The sequence below is a fragment of the Priapulus caudatus genome, unplaced genomic scaffold (assembly GCF_000485595.1).
Source record: "Priapulus caudatus unplaced genomic scaffold, Priapulus_caudatus-5.0.1 Scaffold247, whole genome shotgun sequence".
In the NCBI taxonomy this organism is placed as follows: Eukaryota; Metazoa; Priapulida; class Priapulimorpha; order Priapulimorphida; family Priapulidae; genus Priapulus; species Priapulus caudatus.
Genome location: NW_014577308.1, coordinates 278,781 through 302,980, shown reverse-complemented (window position 1 = coordinate 302,980; position 24,200 = coordinate 278,781). Strand labels below are relative to the sequence as shown.

Here is a 24,200-nt window from a genome sequence, read left to right as displayed (position 1 = left end):
TACTAAAAATGAGCAAAATCCGTTGAACCTGAACTGACTAATGGCAATTCCCATTTTTGTCAAAAAATTGTCATGGCTCGAAAGTACGTCGACTGGCGTGCTCCAAAATAGGACGTTCAATATGGGAGCATAGCAGTAACAACTATACCCAATTTCAAACATGTGGGTCAAACGGTTCCTGAGTTATCGTTGACCGTAGCCAAATGTTGACGGACGGACGTACGACGGACGATGACCCATGGCAATAGCTCAGCTTGACGATGTCAAGGTGAGCTAAAAAGAGAGAACAGATTAACGTGTGATAAATTTTGATCCATATGTCTCACTTCTTTAATTCATGGACCACCTGGCTTCATCCTATCTCAATTCCCAGCAGCTCGAAATGAAATTATGCCGACGTTTATGTGCCACTGGTCGGCGCTAGTATCGTGCATGAAAAACGATGTATATATGAAGGCAAACAAAACATTAAATATTTTGTTGCCAATATTAATTTAAACTGGAGAAAATACTCTTCAGTAATTTCATATGAAAAAATACCACTGTCTCACAATGTTTTACAAATGCGCAGTGTCTCCAACTTCCTTGCAAGGTGACGTAGCTTATCACGCCAGATCTCGGTTCACGAAAATATCTGCTAAAAGCATTATGTTCTCAAGATTATGGGTTCAAAATGGAGAACGCAGACTCACGGGACGGTTTTATGCAGAAGATTTAAATCCTAATTTCTTACATTATAATTTCTAAAGCACCCTGCCTTCGCGACATCTCATCCGAATAAAATGATACAGACATTTTTCAGTCGTTGATTGGCGCTAGTAACGCGTATAAAAAATGGTGTATTGCATCGAATGAAATACATAGTATTTTGTAGAAATTATTAGAGACACATATACAGAGGGCACACATGCTCTCGAATGCTTTGATATGAAACATAATAATATAACTACCTCATAACTAATACTAAACATTAGTTATATTGCTAATTACAAAATTTAGAGTATAAAATATATAAACGAACTTTGTTTTGCAATGAATTCATGCACAGATACATATATATGCAATAGATGGTAGGAAATAAAAAATTCATATATTAGTGGTCACTGATGTAGTGCATATACACTTATATACACAGTGCATAATACATAGTCACATAGGTAATGCATATATTCACTGATCTTGTCAACTCCTATCCGTCCTTCCTATAATGGAAAAGACGTAAATAACAATTGAACTATCGTCGCTCCTATCATGGCACAGTTTTAATAATTGTAACATAACTTTATAGAGTAAATAACGCCTATATATAGTTTTCACCTAGTAAAATCTCTGCACATTATACGATTGCGCTAAATTCCCACAATACTGTTCACTAGTTGTTGCTGTTCCCCACTATGTTCTTGAATTTGGAACATCAGTGGTGGCTCTATTTGTACAAACTGCACATCTTCAGTGAAGAATATCATAGCTTCTCCTGCACTGCTCATCTCTTGTAAATCTTGCGTAACAACACCATCATGTACCAATAGTTCCTCACCACTCTGACAGATTTTCACACCGAATTCCGAGACATCCAGTGCTGGTTGCTTCAAAACATTGTCTACGTGACATCCCACTGGCCTTGCTCTACCTCTTTTGGTTTTTACATCATTAGTTTTCTATAGGGCTTGTGATTTCGCTGGGCCTGCTTTTACGTGTGGGCTAGCACACGCAATATTAACTGGAGCAGCGGTTTCCATCAGCTTTGTCTTGTGGGAAGCCATGCACGAAGCCATATACGTGTGTCGCTTAAGCCTCTCCTTTTGCGCAAACCCTTTGTTGCAGACATCACACCTTTAAAGCAAAAGTCAGCAATGTTTGAGAGCGGCCTAGTATTAGATATTTTTTACCAATATTTACTTGGCCCAATGAATTTCAATAATGGCTACTGTAAGTAAAGAAAAAACTGTATCACGTACATTTATTCTTTAACTACATGAAACTTTATAGGAGCTGACGCTCTTTGAATTATGTTCACTGCCTCACAATTTTACCTATATCGTGATTCAGCCCACTCTAAGTATGTTATACATACCAATAGGTGAAACGCTTAGTGTGTGATGTCACCCTGTGACTCCTCAAGTACTCTCTCCTCGAGAACTGCTTGCCACAGACGTCACAGATCAGAGCCATGTGCGCTTTCTCGTGCCACTCCAGGCGTCTTTTGCTTCTGAACACGCTGCGGCAGTGCTTGGACACGGTGCAAGCAAACCACTTGTCAGGCTCATGCTCTCTGAGGTGATAGCTGAATGCAGGTACGTAACATCAATTAACAACTGCTTGTGATGAGACATCGATAAAAAGATGACAGTAATCTAAGCAGGAATACTAGTAATTCCACACTGCATGCCTAATCTGCACTGTTGACAATTAATAGAATAACTGACACCTTGTGTCGTTTATAAATACATAACCTTGTCCAATTAAATTTCTGGATACTAATAAAAAGTTAAAATAAAAACCATTTGCATTTATTGCTGTTGTTAACATGGCAACCGTCAAAACGGATTTAACAGAGGTGCCTGTACCATGAATTTTTCCCATGCCTGCTCGCCCATGTGCACGTTTGGCTCGTTACTGATGTCAGAAAACAAGGAACACCAATCTTTGCTGCTCCTACTAGTATTGGCTTGGAATCACTGATGTTGTTTATAGACTTGTTGCGGGGTAAAATTCAGACCTAATTTTGAGCTCGGTTGTTGATAGACAACATTTGCAAGGTAACCAGCATTGAAATTGAAATGAAAGTGTCAATGACACTGTAGCTCACCACAAAAAAGGACACAAATGAGTGAGTAAGAAGAAGTCAGTTTTAATTGAGCAACCATCGACGTACATTATAGAAACGATTGCCATCTGTATATCGCAATAATAATTTATAAACCAAAATGAATCACAATTTGTGACCGTAGATGGCGCTATACCTGCTTTGTAGCGATGGCGTTTGAAATAAATAAGTTATGCTGCGTTCCGACATGTTTTGTAAAATTTTACTTTAATATAGACGTTTTATCGGCAGGGTGGAGAGGAAATACCAATTTTGCATTAAAGATATTTTCAATGAAATCTTTTAAAACGAACCAGAGGAGTGTGACACCACAGACTGTTTGTGTCTATATAATATGCTATATAATTGCCAAACCCTACCTAATTTGCATAAATTTTGTTTAAATATCAAAACCCCTAGCCCTTATTCATTCACATACCAAAAATGAGCGAAATCCGTTGAACCTGAACTGACTAATGGCAATTCCCATTTTTGCCAAAAAAACACCGTGGCTCGAAAGTACGCCGACTGGCGTGCTCCAAAATAGGACGTTTAATATGGGAGCATAGCAGTAACAACTACACCCAATTTCAAACATGTGGGTCAAACAGTTCCTGAGTTATCGTTGACCGAAGCCAAATGTTGACGGACGGTCGGACGGACGGACGACGGACGACGACCCATGGCAATAGCTCAGCTTGACGATGTCAAGGTGAGCTAAAAATGTAGGTTCATGATGAGGGAAATATTATCATGAGCAGAAGAGCAAAATTATGGAAATCATACTATAGAAGCAAGAGTAAAATTATACGAATGCACAGTTTTACCTTCCTTCCTAAATAACAGTGAAACATGGACTTAAAGGAAGAAGTAAAAATGTTGGAGGATTTCGAAAATGAGTGCCTGCGCAAAATAATAATCACGCAGAAAACGCCGAAAATGCATCGCATCGGCCCAAACTCCATGACAGATGGCGCTTTCGCTCATGGGCTCAATCTACGAGTATCCTGAGTGTTCAAAGATGCACTGCATGCAGTTTGGTATCGGTCTAGACTGGTACCCGGTCGACAGTTCCACACGCTACACTAACAGCGTCAGTGTAGCGAAGGATACTTGCCGGAGTAAAGGTGGCGAACGGGTACCAGTCTAGCATCGGCCGGGCATTTCATTATTTACGAAAAGTAAACACAGTCGGTATAGGAACTGGTCACGTCGGTGACGCCCCATTCATGCCCATTAACGAAGAAGGCAGGGCTTATTCTGATTACGGAGATGCGAAAATGCAACAGAAGTACGTAGCGCAGTGCGCTAAACGGCGTGTTATTTTCGTTTTTGTGCCAAACTCTATCGTAGGAAACTGTTCTAGCCTAGCAGAATGCCCTAGTTCCTGAGATCGGCGATTTGGTACTGTGATGGGTCCCCACCTATAAATATTTCAAAGGGAGGTGCGGCGTAGGCTGTGATTGGAGGACACAAAGTGTCAAACCTCGGCTCGCTTTGGCATCATGGCCGCATCACGTCTAGTGTGAAAACTGAGATGACCATACCACATTAGAGCAGGTTCGCTTTATGAGATAGCTGCCATGTATATGCACTGATGCGAATGTGCAGAAAACACTAATATGACACAATTATACAGAGATGATGTAAAAATGGGTTTGTATAAACATGGACACATGTGTAGAATATGTATCTATAGTCTATACATACGTTTTATCTACACACGCATTCAATTTCAAGAGTGAATGAAAACACAAAACTCGTTTTTATTAACTCCTGACATATCCATGGTACAAATAATAGCTGTGCTATTCCTTAGTATTCCTTAGTCGTTTTTTAGTATTTGATTTCCTGGTAGAGTAGCTACGACATGAATTTGCATATGGTATGTACCACAACTTTGGTGTAGTAATTATAAATACATTGTACAAGGATGTGTTATTATGATGCTGGTGAGAATGCCTGTAAAGTTATTAAATGCTGTACTCACCGCAGCTTGGATTTGAATGGAAAAACCTTCTTGCAGTACTTGCACTCTCTAGGATTTATAAGTTGGTGGACAGTGACCTTGTGTTTCCAAAGTCCTGTCATGCTCTGAATCACCTTACCACACACCTGTCATTAAAAGTAGCCCACATAATTACAATCAAGACTGACAAATCCTTCATACATCATGTTAATCAACTAAAAGCCCTGCCGTGATACATGCAAACATATTAAAGTTTAAACTGAGTTCTGTAAGTATAAACTCCCATTTGGGCTCCAATTGTCCCTCAGGATAATTTTGCATAGATTTTCTTAGGCTGTGTTACATAAGACAGAAACAAACTAACATATGTCTAAACAACGGTTTTTAATAATGGAATTACGATTAGGTTAACGTTAGGGTTGAGCTTAAGAAGACGTCGATGAAGATCTATGCTTGAGCTATGCGTGCACATCTGCATACATGTACACACAAGCCCACATACTGTCCACTTTGCAAGAAAAAAGAAGGCTTGCCTCGCAGATCTGTGAAGTCTTGCGGTGCTCACAGCTCTTGTGACAGTGCAGTTGCTTCTTCGAGATGCTCACATGCTGGCACATGTCGCACGGGTAGTAGTGCCTGTCACTAGCCAGGTGTGTCTGCATTGCTAGTCTCCCAAAGTTCTGCCTGCACAGCGGACACTGCCAGCCCCCGGCCTCCTTCAGCTTATTCTCACTGCATTTACATAACAACAGCATGTCTGGTCTGCCCCACATGTGAATGTCATGATTACAAGTTGATATGGCAGTATTACCAACATCCTGATAGAGTAAAAATTCACTACCTAATAGTATCGATGCAAAACTGGGCGTTTTAGTAATTTTGGACTTATCTCACGTTACAACTCATGATGTACGCAAATTGTTACAATGAAATCTGCATTATTCATACACAAATCTTTTTTGCAACAATAATATATTATTATAATCATTTATCAATCTTACAGTTTTACTAATGGTACAGTTTCAACTTCACACTAGATGGCAGCAGGTGACAGCTTCACAGAAATAAATTCGATCATGGCACATAGGTCCAACGGAGGAGGGTAGTGAGAGATCCGACATGGGCTTAAGTATGTAGATATGCACAAGTGGTAATTTATATGAATCCTAGCCTCTATTCTTGTTTTCTGCGCTTTCCCAATTTTGGGCAATCTCTCTTCTCTGTTTGTCAAGCAGAGGTACTTCTTGTACAAAATGCTTGCTGCAGACCAGTCTAGGACGTGATAACTATGTGATCCGTGATAGTGTGTATTTCTCCAATGGTGGAATGGTGGGAGGCTAGGTGGGCTTGGATACGTGCCGATACCAAAAATTCCAAGAGTTACTCTATTTAAAAACTGGTAGTTTGCATGTGCTATCTGCTAGTAATAGCTGCAGGTGCCATCTCACTCTAATTGATCTTCTGTGTGCACTGATAAATTTCTCAGAGTGGTAGGACATTTGTGACCCGCTCCAGCATAACACGGACTAAGTCGCAAGTCATTGTTTTGAGTAATGAGCACGCACACATGTCAATGCTGAAAATGGCCTACCTGGACAAAATTTTTACAAAAATAAGTTCCTAAGTGCATATTTAATCTGGATATATAGGTTCAGATATCTCTAGATTATTATGGTCATTTTTAATTAAAAAAAAAAAAATATTTGAAGGGCCCCTGACAGCTCATCCCCGACTGGGCCTCTTACCCGGAACGCTTTATCTCAAAAGCTGCATATTCCGGAATAAGTCGGTTTCCGATCTTCAAATTGCTGTAGATCGGTCAATTCTTTAGATATAGCCAAATATTATATATCATTTTAAAGGATTAAATTAAATGATCTATTCAGATATGCACATAACTCAATTTGTAGAATTTCCTACTTAATCCTGGTTTTGCTGGAGCTGGTCACATTTGTATGCCATACCAATGCCATACATTCGGATAGCTGTAGTAGAATTTAGACTACATAGGGGCTCTTTCACCGGCTGTCTGTTTCAGTAACTCCATGTCCAGGTTAACTGTCACCTACCGCCACCTGGTGACGATTTCAAGCAACGGACAGTAGGCCTAGAGCTTATCAAAAACAGCAGGGGGGGGGGGGCTTTTATCGAAACTGTTGTAGCCGTAAAATTTCAGGATTTACCGAGAGAGAAAAAACGAAATAGTATTTAAACATGAAATATGTGCCAGTGGCATCTGCAGTTCAACCAATAAAAAACTTATGCTTACCTATGTTCGATAGTAGACTGATGACGCTCAAGCTCCTTTTTCGTAAACACAACGACATCACAAATGTGGCAGCATGATAAACTGTTTGGTATGTGGCTCATTTGTTCTGAATGGTACCTAAAATGCAAAATAGACAATTGGGTTACATCAGATGTCAAATCATATACAAAAAATAACACACAAAAACTCCTTCATGGGGTAGTAAATGTCCCATGTGACTTTTTTTATAAAAAAGACTAAATTAAACATTTTATTTTAATGTTTATTTTAAAATTAACATCATCGTCATTCGTCATTTTCATTATTATTATTATTATTAAACTTTTTTATTTATTTTAACTTCAACATATTATCTAATTTTTTGAAACTATCATTTTATTAACTAAACATTTTTATTCCAACGGTTTCAACAATACCTGTATTCATCAACAATGGAGAAGCACTTTGAGCAAGCCGTTAGAAGACACTTAAAATGAAGTTCTCGGTCATGAACTGCCTGCATGTGTTTTTCATATGAACCAAAGCCTAGTTATAAAGTAAAAAGAAATGTGTTAGGATTAGATTTTCACAGGCTTTTACTTTTTTGTAAACTTTTATGACAGAATTCTTGCAATTGCAAAATGAAATTTTTCTCCTTCCAGTGTAGATGGTTTTAAACCACTCTGTAACTGGATGATGCAAAATTATGAATTGTACAACTATAAGTTTGATTATGAAACGTAAATGCATTGATTCTATATTTTAAATATAAACGCTATGGATTCTTTGCTTCTTGAGATGAAGAAAATATCTTTAGAAGCATATAATAATATAAACGAACCACATTCGCATTCTAGTAGCGAAAATAAACATGAATCTATTGTATAATACAAAATAAAAACATTTTGAATATCCTTATTGGGTAGCACTTTGTATACAAATTGGCATATGTAACATAAAAACAAGTTTATACCAACTATAAGCTTGTTACAGTCAAAACAGAACCACCGCCTTCTGTACAAGATGGACAACTCTTGATTATCTGCAATCTCCAAAGGAACTGCTACACTCCCTGTGTCTGTAAATGTAATACAATCCACACATACATTAGATGCACAATTTGCAATTTTTGCAATTTTTGCAATTGCTCACTTGCTACTCTTGCTAGAAATACACCTCATGTAACATGCGCTGCTTTTGTTTAAACCAAGGAATGTTCCTGGGGGCCGTTGTCAGAAACAAAATTAGTCGCAACATTAGTCTTACCATTAACTTCCACTCGTAAACCGTTGACAGAAACATCGTAAGGTTACGAGAACGAAAAATCGTCGCAAATATCCTCATAACATTACGAGAGCTCAGACCCTCTCGTAATTAATATAAAGTTGAAAATAACACATTTACACTACGAATTACAATTATAGTGATATTATATTTTATAATAATGAATAAAATGTGTGTTTTTCTTGAAAAACACGTCAAAATCATTAATTATTTACCGCTAATAAAACAAAACAATACATTTACAAATGGCGTATGGCATTTGTTCTCTTGTTCTAAAGGTTTTCCACGCTTGCCACGACTCTCGTGTCTCACGTTACAGTGTGAGAATTTGTCTTGTTGTGCATTGATTCATGACCACGTCGTTTTTCATCAAATATTATTTATATGTGGTTAGCCATCATAATATGCATAAATTACTGTGATGTACAATAAATGTGTATGAATTTGAATTTTGTGATTGATTCTCATCCAATCAGCAGCCTTGTGATGAAGTTCCTGTTATCGTAAGTTTTCTAATAGCTGCGATTGTGGGACCGGGTACCAGTCTATGATATTACCACAGACAACGGATACCGAAGATCATACATTGCATACATTTGCATACATTGTATATGATCTTTGCGGATACGCAGACTGGACGAAACCATTGACGAGACGAAACGCCAAAATAGTGTAATGCAATCATAGAGTTATATATTAGACCCCATAGATATAGAGTTATATATTAGACCCCAAATATACATAGAGTTGCATATTTATCAGGAGTACATAATAGGCCCTGTGTGCCTGGGCTGTGTGCCCTGGGATTATGAGGATATTTTGCCATAATCAGGCTTCTGATATAAGGAAGCACATGGCTTGAAACGTGGTTTCGGTAATGCGTGTTGGTCGCCACGTACGTTACAGCATAAAAAATACGCCTATTATGTACTCCTGATATTTATACAACTCTATGAATGCAATTGAATGGTGGCGCCGCCCAGCGAATGAAGCGGTACACTAAAAATCTGGCTGTGGTGACAGACCGTGGATGTGTAACGTTGGAACTATGATCCTATGGAACTATATTGTTATATGATATCTATGGTTGGAACATTAAAACGTCTCTATCGTTAATTCTAATATTTGGACTAGAGTTTAATTATACATTCCTGAATCTAGAAGGTCAAATGTTAGTCTTCAAGTAGATTTTGCTCTATTAAACGGCTATACATTTATTTTTACATGCAAAACGATCATCCACACCGTATCACAGACGAATGCACAATACACACAATACATGATGATGATCACAATGCGTAATGTGCACACGGTATACTGTGCTACAGTCGTAGTTTAATTTATTCTTTAGTCTGCAACCGGATTTGGTAAGTTTTTTTTTTTTTTCTACAAACAATAAAAATAATATAGACAATATAATTTCCATATTTTTTACTCAAATACCATTAATCACATTTATTGCGAAGAAGCTTAATCACAAGTGCTTGAGCTTCATTGGCTGTCTTTTAACCCGTCACTGTCGGCTCTTCTTATGTTGCAGATCCACTTCCGAAGTCTATGTACATGATCATCTACATGTGTTATCTAATGATGTGGTGTATTAATTATTTACAAATTGCATATCGTTTTAACTGGTATTTTTCACAGAACAAAGGGCAGCAGAATTACACAGGTCATCCAACCAAGTAGTATTTTCCCTAACTTTTAACTGTTAGCTTCACAAGATTGTATCTTGTATTAGTTTACATTGATATTATGATTACATATGATCAAGAGTAGATAATAACACTGTGTTATTATCTACTCTTGATATGATTAAACAATCAATAAGTACAGTCTCTGTTCGTGTGCACAGTAGTCAGTGAGTCACTGCATCTGTCACTGCCGTCCTAACGAATTTATTATTTGCAAACGTATATAACATGCAACACGTGATAAATCTAGTACCTATCATGCTCTGTGGGAAACTTTAAAAACGCTATATCTGGGTTTTTCTTCCTTGAATTGGAACAATTTCCTGCACTGCAATAACCGCCAGCTGATGCTATTTTGAGTAGTTGACCGCTTCATTCGCCAGGGGCAGCACCATCGAAACGCTTAACAAGCAGGGTATACGAAGTGTCCTGTCAGTGTATATTACTAACTGAGCTGTATAATTATAATTATTAATACGGAACATGCTGAATAATTTCATACATGAAAATATTTTTAAACCCATAGAAAGGCATACATACATACATATTCACCCAGTGGCGTAGACAGGTCCTCAGTTCTGTGTGTGTGTGTGGGGGAGGGTTACTTTACTTCCATCACAGTGTGAGTGCGAAGAGTGTGCGAGTAGCGCACACCGCGAGCGTCTTGGCACGAAGCCCTTAACGGGTGGGGCCCCGGGGCCCGCCCTAGGGCCCCTGGCGGGGTGCAGGGGCAGAGCCCTTGCCTGTGGTCCAGGGGGCGGAGCCCTCTTGGATTTTAGCAATTTAGAACCTTCAACATGGCCGTTTTTGAAGGAATTGAAAAAAAATTGAAACTGTAATTAAGTGCAATATTTGTGAATTCTAGGGTTATTTTTTGTTTGGATTCCAGAGGTTTAATAACACGCAACACCCCCTCCCCCCACCCACCCACACACACACACACACAACCAGTGGCGGATCCAGAAGTGAATTCTAGGGGGGGAATCATGCGAGCTCAAGGGCACGAAGTGCCCACGGGGAGGGTTTTGAGGGGGTATCCCCCTCCTACTGTATGGAATTGTTAAAAAGTTGAATTTAAAAACAATCAATTTTGGACATCTTTATCATAAAATATCAGGAGATTTTTTCCTCTTTCAGAGGGGTATCCCCCTCCTGTTTAGGGGGGTCGGGGGGGACCTCCCCCGGAAATATTGTTGAAAATAAAATCTCTTTGATGCAATTTCCTGTACTCTGAGGCAGCATTATTAAAGTGATTACGTCACCGTAAATAATAAAAAAATAAATAAAAAACCACTTTTTCACAAAATACAAGTGATTCTGTTCACTTTTTATGGTTAAATTGCTGCATTATACTTCTTATTTTACTATATTGTTCGATGTGATTTTCTAATAGCTGCGATGTGTTTCTGTCAACGCTAGTCTCGCAACATTAGCATTAGTCGTAAGTGTTATCGTAGCATTAACTTTAGCATTAACTTTACGATGTTTCTGACAACGGGCCCCTGGTTCTAGGCTGAGAATATAGATAGATGGATGGATGGATGGACGGACAGACAGACAGACGATAGATACACAGATAGATGAATACAGATACATGTATACATACACATACAGATACCTTCATTTGATTGAGACTCTGGTTCTTCATGAGTGTTTGAAGTATAATGGTTGTGATCAACACTGGGTAACCTTGCACAATTACTGCTCCTCTCTACCCACGACTTGTGCATCATGTTGTAATGCCAGACGATATGAGCACTGTTATCGTACTGTTTCCAGCAGATGAAGCAAGTCAAGTCTTCTGATCCTCGTACAGTTCTTAGATTACGGGGCACAACTTTCACACCCGTTATAAGAGATCTGGAAGACGAGGAGGTTACATTTGCATTACTGAGGAAAACAGACGTTACTGTAGTAGACCTGATTGACGTTCCCATGTGACCAGATGACACCGCAGATACCACGACAGGTTTGACAGGTGCCAATAGAGACGCCATGGAAGTGTCAACGTGATCAGATGCCACTGTACAAAGCATCATCGGTCCATTCGATCTCATTCCAGAGGTTTCGACGCTGTCTTCGTATGTAGAAGTCACGGCAGGCGCAACAGTTGCTGCCACAGAACTGGTTTCATGTATGTCTAATCCTGCATCTGTCCCACATTGCCTTAAGGCAGCACCTGTGTTATCACTCAGCGTAGGGAAATCCTGCAATTCACTTAACTGTGGCTCATCACTGCCAAGGAATGTCAGAGCATTACAATCAGCACTGATACTCTCACGGGTTAGCTTATTTATTAAATATGAACGCACAGGGGGAATTTCTAGTGCCTTGTTTTCAATGCAGCAGGCATCGTTCACAGTACGACCAAATGTCTTGGCTACATCAGCGAATGTCTCTGTTACATGTTTAACAAACTCGGCGCCCTGCTTCATGTTTGCAGCAAGAACGAGATTTCTTGCTGATGACGTTTGTGCGTTTGGCTCTTGAGAACACTCCGCCCTTATAAGCAGCTGTTTCAGAATTCCTAACCATTTCGGAACGCGGGAGATCTCTGAACGATCTGGCAGCCCTTCAGTGTCATCAGACACCAGCTCCGACAGCCCAGTCCACGTGGTGGTCGATGGATAGCGGCCACCAGCAATCGTGCTTAGCTTCTCGTCCATCAGACCGACGCAGCGCCAACGCGAGTCTGTGAAATGGAACGGCACCAATTCCTCAGGGAGCGCGGCACTGCACAGAGAACACTTCAGCTGCTTGCTGCAGCCACCTGTCCTAACAAAGTGCGACAGAGCATGGTGAGCAAACTCAGGAGAGTCAGAATTAAGTGAAGCCAGGCGCACGCAGCAGACCGGGCACTTTCCCTGATGCGTATCCACGACGTGTTTTCCTATGCTCATCGCCGAGGTGTCGGTCTGGCGGCAGTGCTCACAAGCAAAGCTGTCAATTGCCGCCGACCTGAAATGTACGACTTCATAGTGTTGTTCGAGCTCAACTGGTCCTCGCGGCTCGGTAACACCACAAACACTGCAAACACTTGGATCGCTGCTCTGAAGTTCACACACAAACTCTGTTCGTTGTTGATGGATGTTCAGCAAGTGCATTTGAAGGAATAGCGTCGAGGGAAAGATCTGCCGACAGTTCGGGAATAGACAACAAACAGCCTCGCATTGTGTCTGCTTATCACATTCCTCCGCCACAGCATCTGTAGAGATTTCAGATTTCAGGGGCTGCTCTAGCGAATCGGACAAGTCAGAGCTTCTTTTATGCCCCGTCATTATTCTTCCCAGGGAGATAACTACCTCTTTTACGAGCACAGCCACATTCAAATTATGGCATTTGTTATAGTGAGTGTGAAGAGCATTGATGCATGTGAATTTTGTAGCACATTGCAGCACGCAGTTGAATTCCTGCTCCGTCAACGAAAATCGATGATAGCGGAATTCCATGAAACGTGTCCTGGACATGAAAATGTGGCTAAGAGGATTCTCAGTTTCGATTTGAAGCAGCCACCATTTCGAATTATTCATGGCGTAGCAATGCTCCTGTGTGATCGTTAGAGGCAGCATCGGTAAGGGCGCGATTCGCCCCACAGTCGTTTGTTCTCGTGATTCTGTGATGCTGTTGGACGCGATTGAGCTTGTTTCCTCGTTGCTGACTTCGTACACGCGACCACGCTTCAAGCCTAGCATGCACCCTCGCTTAGCTGGCGATGACATCGCTGTCAAGGCTGTATGACCTGGTAATTCATCTCCTTTCTGTAACCGTTTACTGATGTCATTGAGCCCATCAGCTGGTTGAAGGTGATCATGATACACTTCCAGGTCCTGGGAAGGGTTCTGCAAGCACAAACGGTCTCCAATAATTACCACTGGTAATATACTTAATCATGAAGCAATTTTACAAGTACACTCTACTGAAAATAAATAAGTTTCTATTATTAAATGATATCCAACCCATTTACATTTGTCAACATGTGCAGTCCTCACTTGACATTGCCACCCCAGCAAATATCGTTTTGTTATAACATTGCTATTCTTTAGATAGATCCATGATTGAAATTACTTTTTTTACGACCCGGCTGATGCCTTATAACGTTGTCACCTAACACGGACTATTTGTATGGCGTGGGGAGAAGAGTGGCTAGAGGATCCCCCTTACCGGTCTCACCGACTTTCCAGCTTCCTGCCAATCACCCACCACCTCTCCCCCGAGTCCCCCCCCCCAATCAATTCAAAAATATTTTATTATATACCTTTAATGAAACTTTAATTTAGCTTATCTTTTTGGATGTATAATATATTTTCTAGGCCGTGGCTACGTGTCCGGTTACCGGAAGCGCAGCTACCAGGCTACGCGTCCGGTCATATATTTCTTATGTGTGAACCCAACTATATTTTTTCAGTAAAAAACCCTAAACAAGTTTTTACCATAATATTACTTACCTTTCGATATTTTATTTAAAAAATGTGTTTTTGTAACTTTTAAAGCAATAGTAAATCCAGTAAAATCAACGATTTGAAAGGCGGCGTGGCCTAATCGTGACTATCAGCTTATTAAGCCTATCAGCTTTGTAATGGATGACCGGATGCCTAGCCACTGCCTATTTTCTATTCAACTCCTCCATTGAATTTATGTGTGTAATGTATTCTATGAGGGAACAGGGGCTATACATGTGACATCATTATAATGCATGTCTCGTGGGAAAAATTGATTTGGTTCAGTGTTTCACCTGGCCAAAAAGGTCTGAGGTGGTAAATGTTTTTTTGGTGTTTCCACATTTTGAAGTCCGGGAATCCGGGGGGGGGGGATTCTGCCAATATGCCACCCCGGAAAATTGTTGAAAAAATTATGAAATTTGGTGCATTCTAAGCTATTCCGAACACATTGCACGAGACTCTTAATGGAAGAACAGTGATTTTCGTCAGTGAGGTGATGTTTTGGACAAATCCCTGTGTGGCGGCTGAGAAAAATAATAAGACATTATATAAAGACATTATATAAGTATATAAATGTATTTGGCAATAATTGTATATAATATAATATGGCAATAATATGGTAATAATATAAATGTAAATGTATATAAATGTATAAATATATGTATATAAGTATATAAATGTATTTGGCAATAATTGTATATAATATAATATGGCAATAATATGGTAATAATATAAATGTAAATGTATATAAATGTATAAATATATGTATATAAGTATATAAATGTAACTGGCTAAATTTACATGCACACAAACTGTACACTTAGGAGGTGGGGTCAGCAGCTGTTACACCTGCATAGAAATACAAAAAATTTCAGGCCATAAATTTCTGCCAGTTCAAAAATCTAAATTACATTTTGTACATTTGGGTGGCAGTAATCACATGAAAAACTGTATGGTCTGTATGCTTATATGATATTGACAATTTTGAATTGCTTTTAATAATCTTACATATAGTCTAAAAAAGTGTTTGATTGACATACCTTGCAATTTCTTTTGTGTCTCACAAATGATGAAATATGATGATATACTTGTAAGCATCTTCCACATTGTAGGAAATCCATCACTAAATTGTATAAAAATACACCAATTTTTAGTTTGAATTTTATGGAGGAGCATCTGGCTTTATACCCTATTACCACTACTAATACAACAACTACATTTATGGCTGCTGCCCCCACTGCTACTGCTACTAGGGCTTATACTATCAAAGCTCCATAAAATAACTGTGACTAAAGGACAGGAGATCATTTGTTTCTGACAATTATTAACAGCAGTAAAAATGCCTTCAGGAGGTTATCCAATAAGCTCAGGCTTGTTCAAAATCAGATGCCTGCCTGTAATACAACTTGACTGAATTAAATTAAGCTGAGATGTTTGTTGTTGCAACACACAAAATGCATGCATCAATTTAATTGAATCTGATGATGTCAATATAAGTTATGCTGGGACCGAGAAACTGAATGACATGCATTTCAATACAATTATTTAGCATGAACAAACAGAATAATGAAAGTGTCAATGACACTGTAGCTCACCACAAAAAAGGACACAAATGAGTGAGTAAGGAGAAGTCAGTTTTAATTGAGCAACCATCGACGTACATTATAGAAACGATTGCCATCTGTATATCGCAATAATAATTTATAAACCAAAATGAATCACAATTTGTGACCGTAGATGGCGCTATACCTGCTTTGTAGCGATGGCGTTTGAAATAAATAAGTTATGCTGCGTTCCGACATGTTTTGTAAAATTTTACTTTAATATAGACGTTTTATCGGCAGGGTGGAGAGGAAATACCAATTTTGCATTAAAGATATTTTCAATGAAATCTTTTAAAACGAACCAGAGGAGTGTGACACCACAGACTGTTTGTGTCTATATAATATGCTATATAATTGCCAAACCCTACCTAATTTGCATAAATTTTGTTTAAATATCAAAACCCCTAGCCCTTATTCATTCACATACCAAAAATGAGCGAAATCCGTTGAACCTGAACTGACTAATGGCAATTCCCATTTTTGCCAAAAAAACACCGTGGCTCGAAAGTACGCCGACTGGCGTGCTCCAAAATAGGACGTTTAATATGGGAGCATAGCAGTAACAACTACACCCAATTTCAAACATGTGGGTCAAACAGTTCCTGAGTTATCGTTGACCGAAGCCAAATGTTGACGGACGGTCGGACGGACGGACGACGGACGACGACCCATGGCAATAGCTCAGCTTGACGATGTCAAGGTGAGCTAAAAATGTAGGTTCATGATGAGGGAAATATTATCATGAGCAGAAGAGCAAAATTATGGAAATCATACTATAGAAGCAAGAGTAAAATTATACGAATGCACAGTTTTACCTTCCTTCCTAAATAACAGTGAAACATGGACTTAAAGGAAGAAGTAAAAATGTTGGAGGATTTCGAAAATGAGTGCCTGCGCAAAATAATAATCACGCAGAAAACGCCGAAAATGCATCGCATCGGCCCAAACTCCATGACAGATGGCGCTTTCGCTCATGGGCTCAATCTACGAGTATCCTGAGTGTTCAAAGATGCACTGCATGCAGTTTGGTATCGGTCTAGACTGGTACCCGGTCGACAGTTCCACACGCTACACTAACAGCGTCAGTGTAGCGAAGGATACTTGCCGGAGTAAAGGTGGCGAACGGGTACCAGTCTAGCATCGGCCGGGCATTTCATTATTTACGAAAAGTAAACACAGTCGGTATAGGAACTGGTCACGTCGGTGACGCCCCATTCATGCCCATTAACGAAGAAGGCAGGGCTTATTCTGATTACGGAGATGCGAAAATGCAACAGAAGTACGTAGCGCAGTGCGCTAAACGGCGTGTTATTTTCGTTTTTGTGCCAAACTCTATCGTAGGAAACTGTTCTAGCCTAGCAGAATGCCCTAGTTCCTGAGATCGGCGATTTGGTACTGTGATGGGTCCCCACCTATAAATATTTCAAAGGGAGGTGCGGCGTAGGCTGTGATTGGAGGACACAAAGTGTCAAACCTCGGCTCGCTTTGGCATCATGGCCGCATCACGTCTAGTGTGAAAACTGAGATGACCATACCACATTAGAGCAGGTTCGCTTTATGAGATAGCTGCCATGTATATGCACTGATGCGAATGTGCAGAAAACACTAATATGACACAATTATACAGAGATGATGTAAAAATGGGTTTGTATAAACATGGACACATGTGTAGAATATGTATCTATAGTCTATACATACGTTTTATCTACACACGCATTCAATTTCAAGAGTGAATGAAAACACAAAACTCGTTTTTATTAACTCCTGACATATCCATGGTACAAATAATAGCTGTGCTATTCCTTAGTATTCCTTAGTCGTTTTTTAGTATTTGATTTCCTGGTAGAGTAGCTACGACATGAATTTGCATATGGTATGTACCACAACTTTGGTGTAGTAATTATAAATACATTGTACAAGGATGTGTTATTATGATGCTGGTGAGAATGCCTGTAAAGTTATTAAATGCTGTACTCACCGCAGCTTGGATTTGAATGGAAAAACCTTCTTGCAGTACTTGCACTCTCTAGGATTTATAAGTTGGTGGACAGTGACCTTGTGTTTCCAAAGTCCTGTCATGCTCTGAATCACCTTACCACACACCTGTCATTAAAAGTAGCCCACATAATTACAATCAAGACTGACAAATCCTTCATACATCATGTTAATCAACTAAAAGCCCTGCCGTGATACATGCAAACATATTAAAGTTTAAACTGAGTTCTGTAAGTATAAACTCCCATTTGGGCTCCAATTGTCCCTCAGGATAATTTTGCATAGATTTTCTTAGGCTGTGTTACATAAGACAGAAACAAACTAACATATGTCTAAACAACGGTTTTTAATAATGGAATTACGATTAGGTTAACGTTAGGGTTGAGCTTAAGAAGACGTCGATGAAGATCTATGCTTGAGCTATGCGTGCACATCTGCATACATGTACACACAAGCCCACATACTGTCCACTTTGCAAGAAAAAAGAAGGCTTGCCTCGCAGATCTGTGAAGTCTTGCGGTGCTCACAGCTCTTGTGACAGTGCAGTTGCTTCTTCGAGATGCTCACATGCTGGCACATGTCGCACGGGTAGTAGTGCCTGTCACTAGCCAGGTGTGTCTGCATTGCTAGTCTCCCAAAGTTCTGCCTGCACAGCGGACACTGCCAGCCCCCGGCCTCCTTCAGCTTATTCTCACTGCATTTACATAACAACAGCATGTCTGGTCTGCCCCACATGTGAATGTCATGATTACAAGTTGATATGGCAGTATTACCAACATCCTGATAGAGTAAAAATTCACTACCTAATAGTATCGATGCAAAACTGGGCGTTTTAGTAATTTTGGACTTATCTCACGTTACAACTCATGATGTACGCAAATTGTTACAATGAAATCTGCATTATTCATACACAAATCTTTTTTGCAACAATAATATATTATTATAATCATTTATCAATCTTACAGTTTTACTAATGGTACAGTTTCAACTTCACACTAGATGGCAGCAGGTGACAGCTTCACAGAAATAAATTCGATCATGGCACATAGGTCCAACGGAGGAGGGTAGTGAGAGATCCGACATGGGCTTAAGTATGTAGATATGCACAAGTGGTAATTTATATGAATCCTAGCCTCTATTCTTGTTTTCTGCGCTTTCCCAATTTTGGGCAATCTCTCTTCTCTGTTTGTCAAGCAGAGGTACTTCTTGTACAAAATGCTTGCTGCAGACCAGTCTAGGACGTGATAACTATGTGATCCGTGATAGTGTGTATTTCTCCAATGGTGGAATGGTGGGAGGCTAGGTGGGCTTGGATACGTGCCGATACCAAAAATTCCAAGAGTTACTCTATTTAAAAACTGGTAGTTTGCATGTGCTATCTGCTAGTAATAGCTGCAGGTGCCATCTCACTCTAATTGATCTTCTGTGTGCACTGATAAATTTCTCAGAGTGGTAGGACATTTGTGACCCGCTCCAGCATAACACGGACTAAGTCGCAAGTCATTGTTTTGAGTAATGAGCACGCACACATGTCAATGCTGAAAATGGCCTACCTGGACAAAATTTTTACAAAAATAAGTTCCTAAGTGCATATTTAATCTGGATATATAGGTTCAGATATCTCTAGATTATTATGGTCATTTTTAATTAAAAAAAAAAAAATATTTGAAGGGCCCCTGACAGCTCATCCCCGACTGGGCCTCTTACCCGGAACGCTTTATCTCAAAAGCTGCATATTCCGGAATAAGTCGGTTTCCGATCTTCAAATTGCTGTAGATCGGTCAATTCTTTAGATATAGCCAAATATTATATATCATTTTAAAGGATTAAATTAAATGATCTATTCAGATATGCACATAACTCAATTTGTAGAATTTCCTACTTAATCCTGGTTTTGCTGGAGCTGGTCACATTTGTATGCCATACCAATGCCATACATTCGGATAGCTGTAGTAGAATTTAGACTACATAGGGGCTCTTTCACCGGCTGTCTGTTTCAGTAACTCCATGTCCAGGTTAACTGTCACCTACCGCCACCTGGTGACGATTTCAAGCAACGGACAGTAGGCCTAGAGCTTATCAAAAACAGCAGGGGGGGGGGGGCTTTTATCGAAACTGTTGTAGCCGTAAAATTTCAGGATTTACCGAGAGAGAAAAAACGAAATAGTATTTAAACATGAAATATGTGCCAGTGGCATCTGCAGTTCAACCAATAAAAAACTTATGCTTACCTATGTTCGATAGTAGACTGATGACGCTCAAGCTCCTTTTTCGTAAACACAACGACATCACAAATGTGGCAGCATGATAAACTGTTTGGTATGTGGCTCATTTGTTCTGAATGGTACCTAAAATGCAAAATAGACAATTGGGTTACATCAGATGTCAAATCATATACAAAAAATAACACACAAAAACTCCTTCATGGGGTAGTAAATGTCCCATGTGACTTTTTTTATAAAAAAGACTAAATTAAACATTTTATTTTAATGTTTATTTTAAAATTAACATCATCGTCATTCGTCATTTTCATTATTATTATTATTATTAAACTTTTTTATTTATTTTAACTTCAACATATTATCTAATTTTTTGAAACTATCATTTTATTAACTAAACATTTTTATTCCAACGGTTTCAACAATACCTGTATTCATCAACAATGGAGAAGCACTTTGAGCAAGCCGTTAGAAGACACTTAAAATGAAGTTCTCGGTCATGAACTGCCTGCATGTGTTTTTCATATGAACCAAAGCCTAGTTATAAAGTAAAAAGAAATGTGTTAGGATTAGATTTTCACAGGCTTTTACTTTTTTGTAAACTTTTATGACAGAATTCTTGCAATTGCAAAATGAAATTTTTCTCCTTCCAGTGTAGATGGTTTTAAACCACTCTGTAACTGGATGATGCAAAATTATGAATTGTACAACTATAAGTTTGATTATGAAACGTAAATGCATTGATTCTATATTTTAAATATAAACGCTATGGATTCTTTGCTTCTTGAGATGAAGAAAATATCTTTAGAAGCATATAATAATATAAACGAACCACATTCGCATTCTAGTAGCGAAAATAAACATGAATCTATTGTATAATACAAAATAAAAACATTTTGAATATCCTTATTGGGTAGCACTTTGTATACAAATTGGCATATGTAACATAAAAACAAGTTTATACCAACTATAAGCTTGTTACAGTCAAAACAGAACCACCGCCTTCTGTACAAGATGGACAACTCTTGATTATCTGCAATCTCCAAAGGAACTGCTACACTCCCTGTGTCTGTAAATGTAATACAATCCACACATACATTAGATGCACAATTTGCAATTTTTGCAATTTTTGCAATTGCTCACTTGCTACTCTTGCTAGAAATACACCTCATGTAACATGCGCTGCTTTTGTTTAAACCAAGGAATGTTCCTGGGGGCCGTTGTCAGAAACAAAATTAGTCGCAACATTAGTCTTACCATTAACTTCCACTCGTAAACCGTTGACAGAAACATCGTAAGGTTACGAGAACGAAAAATCGTCGCAAATATCCTCATAACATTACGAGAGCTCAGACCCTCTCGTAATTAATATAAAGTTGAAAATAACACATTTACACTACGAATTACAATTATAGTGATATTATATTTTATAATAATGAATAAAATGTGTGTTTTTCTTGAAAAACACGTCAAAATCATTAATTATTTACCGCTAATAAAACAAAACAATACATTTACAAATGGCGTATGGCATTTGTTCTCTTGTTCTAAAGGTTTTCCACGCTTGCCACGACTCTCGTTGTACGTGTGTGTGTGCGCGTGCATGTGTGTGTGCGTGCGTGCGTGCGTGCGTGCGTGTGTGCGTGCGAGTGTATGTGTGTGCGTGCGTGTGTGTGGGGGGGGCATGTGTGTGTGCGGGCGTATGCGGAGAATTGGCACAATCCTGATGTGATAAGCATCACCTGAATTGCAAACCTGTAGAAAATGTCGCTGTCAACCCACGCCTACGTGTATTCATTCATTGCCGGACGCATGCGGATACGTCATCTCACCCACCACGCATGATCATGGATAACCTTCAGATGCGATTACGCACGCACGCACGCTCGCGCGATCGCGTACACGCACAGACTCAGACACGCACACCTACGAGAATGCTACCAGTCCCACGCACACAACACGTGCGTACGTGCGCACACGCATACGCGCACACGCCCGTACACACAGATAATGGGCCAGTTAAGTGTCAGTGTCACTTCATGTTTGGACGGATGTAACTGCAAACCGCGTTGTATAGAATGTGACCTCAATTAATATGAATTCTTTCGCGCTGTCGGTCCATCCATCGCTTCCCATTAATTATTCACGCCAGCTGTCACGTTTTTGTCACTATAGGACAACGCGTGGCCCATCACAGCGCACTAGCACACCATGGCTATACTCCCAGCTTGTCATTATCCAAAGCAACTAAACGGACTATAATGATATAGTCATAGTTTAAAGCGTGCTGTATGTAAAAAAGTAAGTGAAAACTTAATTTAACGACGATGAAAAACATGTTAGTTGTAGAGACAATAAATTGGTATATTTGGTGAGCGTAGCGATAGAAGATATATATGGCGAGAGTGCATTCTATTTACACATCTATAGACATGTCTATGAAGAAGAGGCCTGGACAGCCTCTACTGGGCATATGCAGCTTTACTAAGTTTCCCCACGTGGATTTAGGTTGCTGGTTGGATGTTGCCATTGTATATATAACAAAGTTTTGTTAAGAAGATGCTACACAAAGTTTGTAGTGAATTTACTTAGTTTTTAGTTACTTATCTATTTACACATCTATGATGGTGGCTCCTATTTTATTCAGAGGAAAAATTCAACCATATACTAAAACCGCTTGTTGCGGTATCTACAACTATATTACTTTAGTTACTATATTACCTCAATACTGGCAGTGTATTATAAATAAATGTTGTTTATATATAACGTCAGTTCGTCAAATTCTGTACCGTGATAAGATTTGTTTCTCGCTTCACGTAGCTAAATAAAATCACTTCAAAAAACCCTGCGGACCCGATTATACTAGTGTTTTCATACATTAATCTGCTTCGCTACTGGCTATGTATGAGTACGAGTGTATGTCCAGCATCGAACAAATATACGTAAAAATAGAAGAATTGTATAGTATGCAGCAAATTTAAAACACATAACAAAGTGAAACAGAAAATACTTGTATTTGCCCTGAAAAAGTGGTTTTTTATTTATTTTTTTATTATTTCTAGGTGACGTAATCACTTTAATAAATGGCGCCGTCAGAGTAACACCGGAAATTGCAGATCCAAAGAGATTTTGATTTTTCAACACCCAATATTTCCGGGGAGGTCCGCTCACCCCGACCGTCCCCTAAATACACAAGGAGGGAGATACCCCTCTGAAAGAGGAAAAAATCTCCTAGATATTTATGATGAAAGTATGCCCTCGCAAAATTTTGATTGTTTTTTAATTTCAACTTTTTAAACGAATTCCATAACAGAGTAAGGAGGGGGAATACCCCCTCAAAACCCCCTTCTCCGTGGGCACTTCGTGCCCGTTTGAGACTCGCATCGATTCCCCCCCTAGAGAATATGCACGGTTCTGGATCCGCACACTGGTTTGTGTGGTTGGTGGTGTTTGTGGGGTGGGTGGGGGGAGGGGGTGTGCGTGTTATTAAACGCTGCTGAATCCAACTAACGAAAAAAATAACCCGCTAGAATTACAGAAATATTGCATCTTAATTACAGTTTCACAATTTTTTTTTCTAATTCCGTTCAAAACTGCCAGATTTGAAGGTTCTAAATTGCATAAAGAATCTCAACGAGCGGCTCCGCCCCACCCTGACCACAGGCAAGGGCTGACTGCCCCTGCACTACTACTCGTCCCTCTCGCGCCCAGGGGCTCCTAGTGGCCGGGCCCCGGCCCCGCCACCCGTTGATAGGGCTCGTAAGCGCAAACGCTGCGTGGCGGTGTCTGGCTGCCTCATAACTCGGCACACTCTGCGGCATCCGTGACAACTGTGATTGGAAGCTAAAGTAACCCATCCCCCACACACGACACACAGAACTGGAGGACCCTTGCTCTGACGGCGCCACCTGGTGAATATGTAATGTATGTATATGCGCTTTC

General features: G+C 39.6%; 2 protein-coding genes across 3 annotated transcripts; both read right to left on the bottom strand.

Moving 5' to 3' along the window:
* Positions 1-302: 302 nt before the first annotated feature.
* Positions 303-15,584, bottom strand: LOC106808007. 2 transcript variants are annotated; one of them, XM_014810546.1, is made up of 9 exons: positions 15,481-15,584; positions 11,620-13,840; positions 7,997-8,101; positions 7,461-7,569; positions 7,045-7,161; positions 5,309-5,507; positions 4,797-4,921; positions 2,075-2,284; positions 303-1,833 (listed from the first exon to the last, which is right to left on the bottom strand). In XM_014810546.1, exons 1-9 carry the CDS (start codon positions 15,559-15,561, stop codon positions 1,659-1,661), a joined length of 3,342 nt encoding a protein of 1,113 aa, XP_014666032.1. In that variant the 5' UTR covers positions 15,562-15,584; the 3' UTR covers positions 303-1,658. The 2 variants fall into 2 exon arrangements, with proteins under 2 accessions (XP_014666032.1, XP_014666033.1); XM_014810547.1 differs by lacking the exon at positions 7,997-8,101.
* Positions 15,585-17,894: 2,310 nt separating this feature from the next.
* On the bottom strand, positions 17,895-21,548 carry LOC106807997 (zinc finger protein 888-like). Its single transcript, XM_014810536.1, has 6 exons — positions 21,516-21,548; positions 21,223-21,327; positions 20,687-20,795; positions 20,271-20,387; positions 18,535-18,733; positions 17,895-18,147 (listed from the first exon to the last, which is right to left on the bottom strand). The coding sequence occupies exons 3-6, from the start codon at positions 20,770-20,772 to the stop codon at positions 18,019-18,021; spliced, it is 531 nt and encodes a 176-aa protein (XP_014666022.1). The 5' UTR covers positions 20,773-20,795; positions 21,223-21,327; positions 21,516-21,548; the 3' UTR covers positions 17,895-18,018.
* Between the last annotated feature and the right edge of the window lie 2,652 nt (positions 21,549-24,200).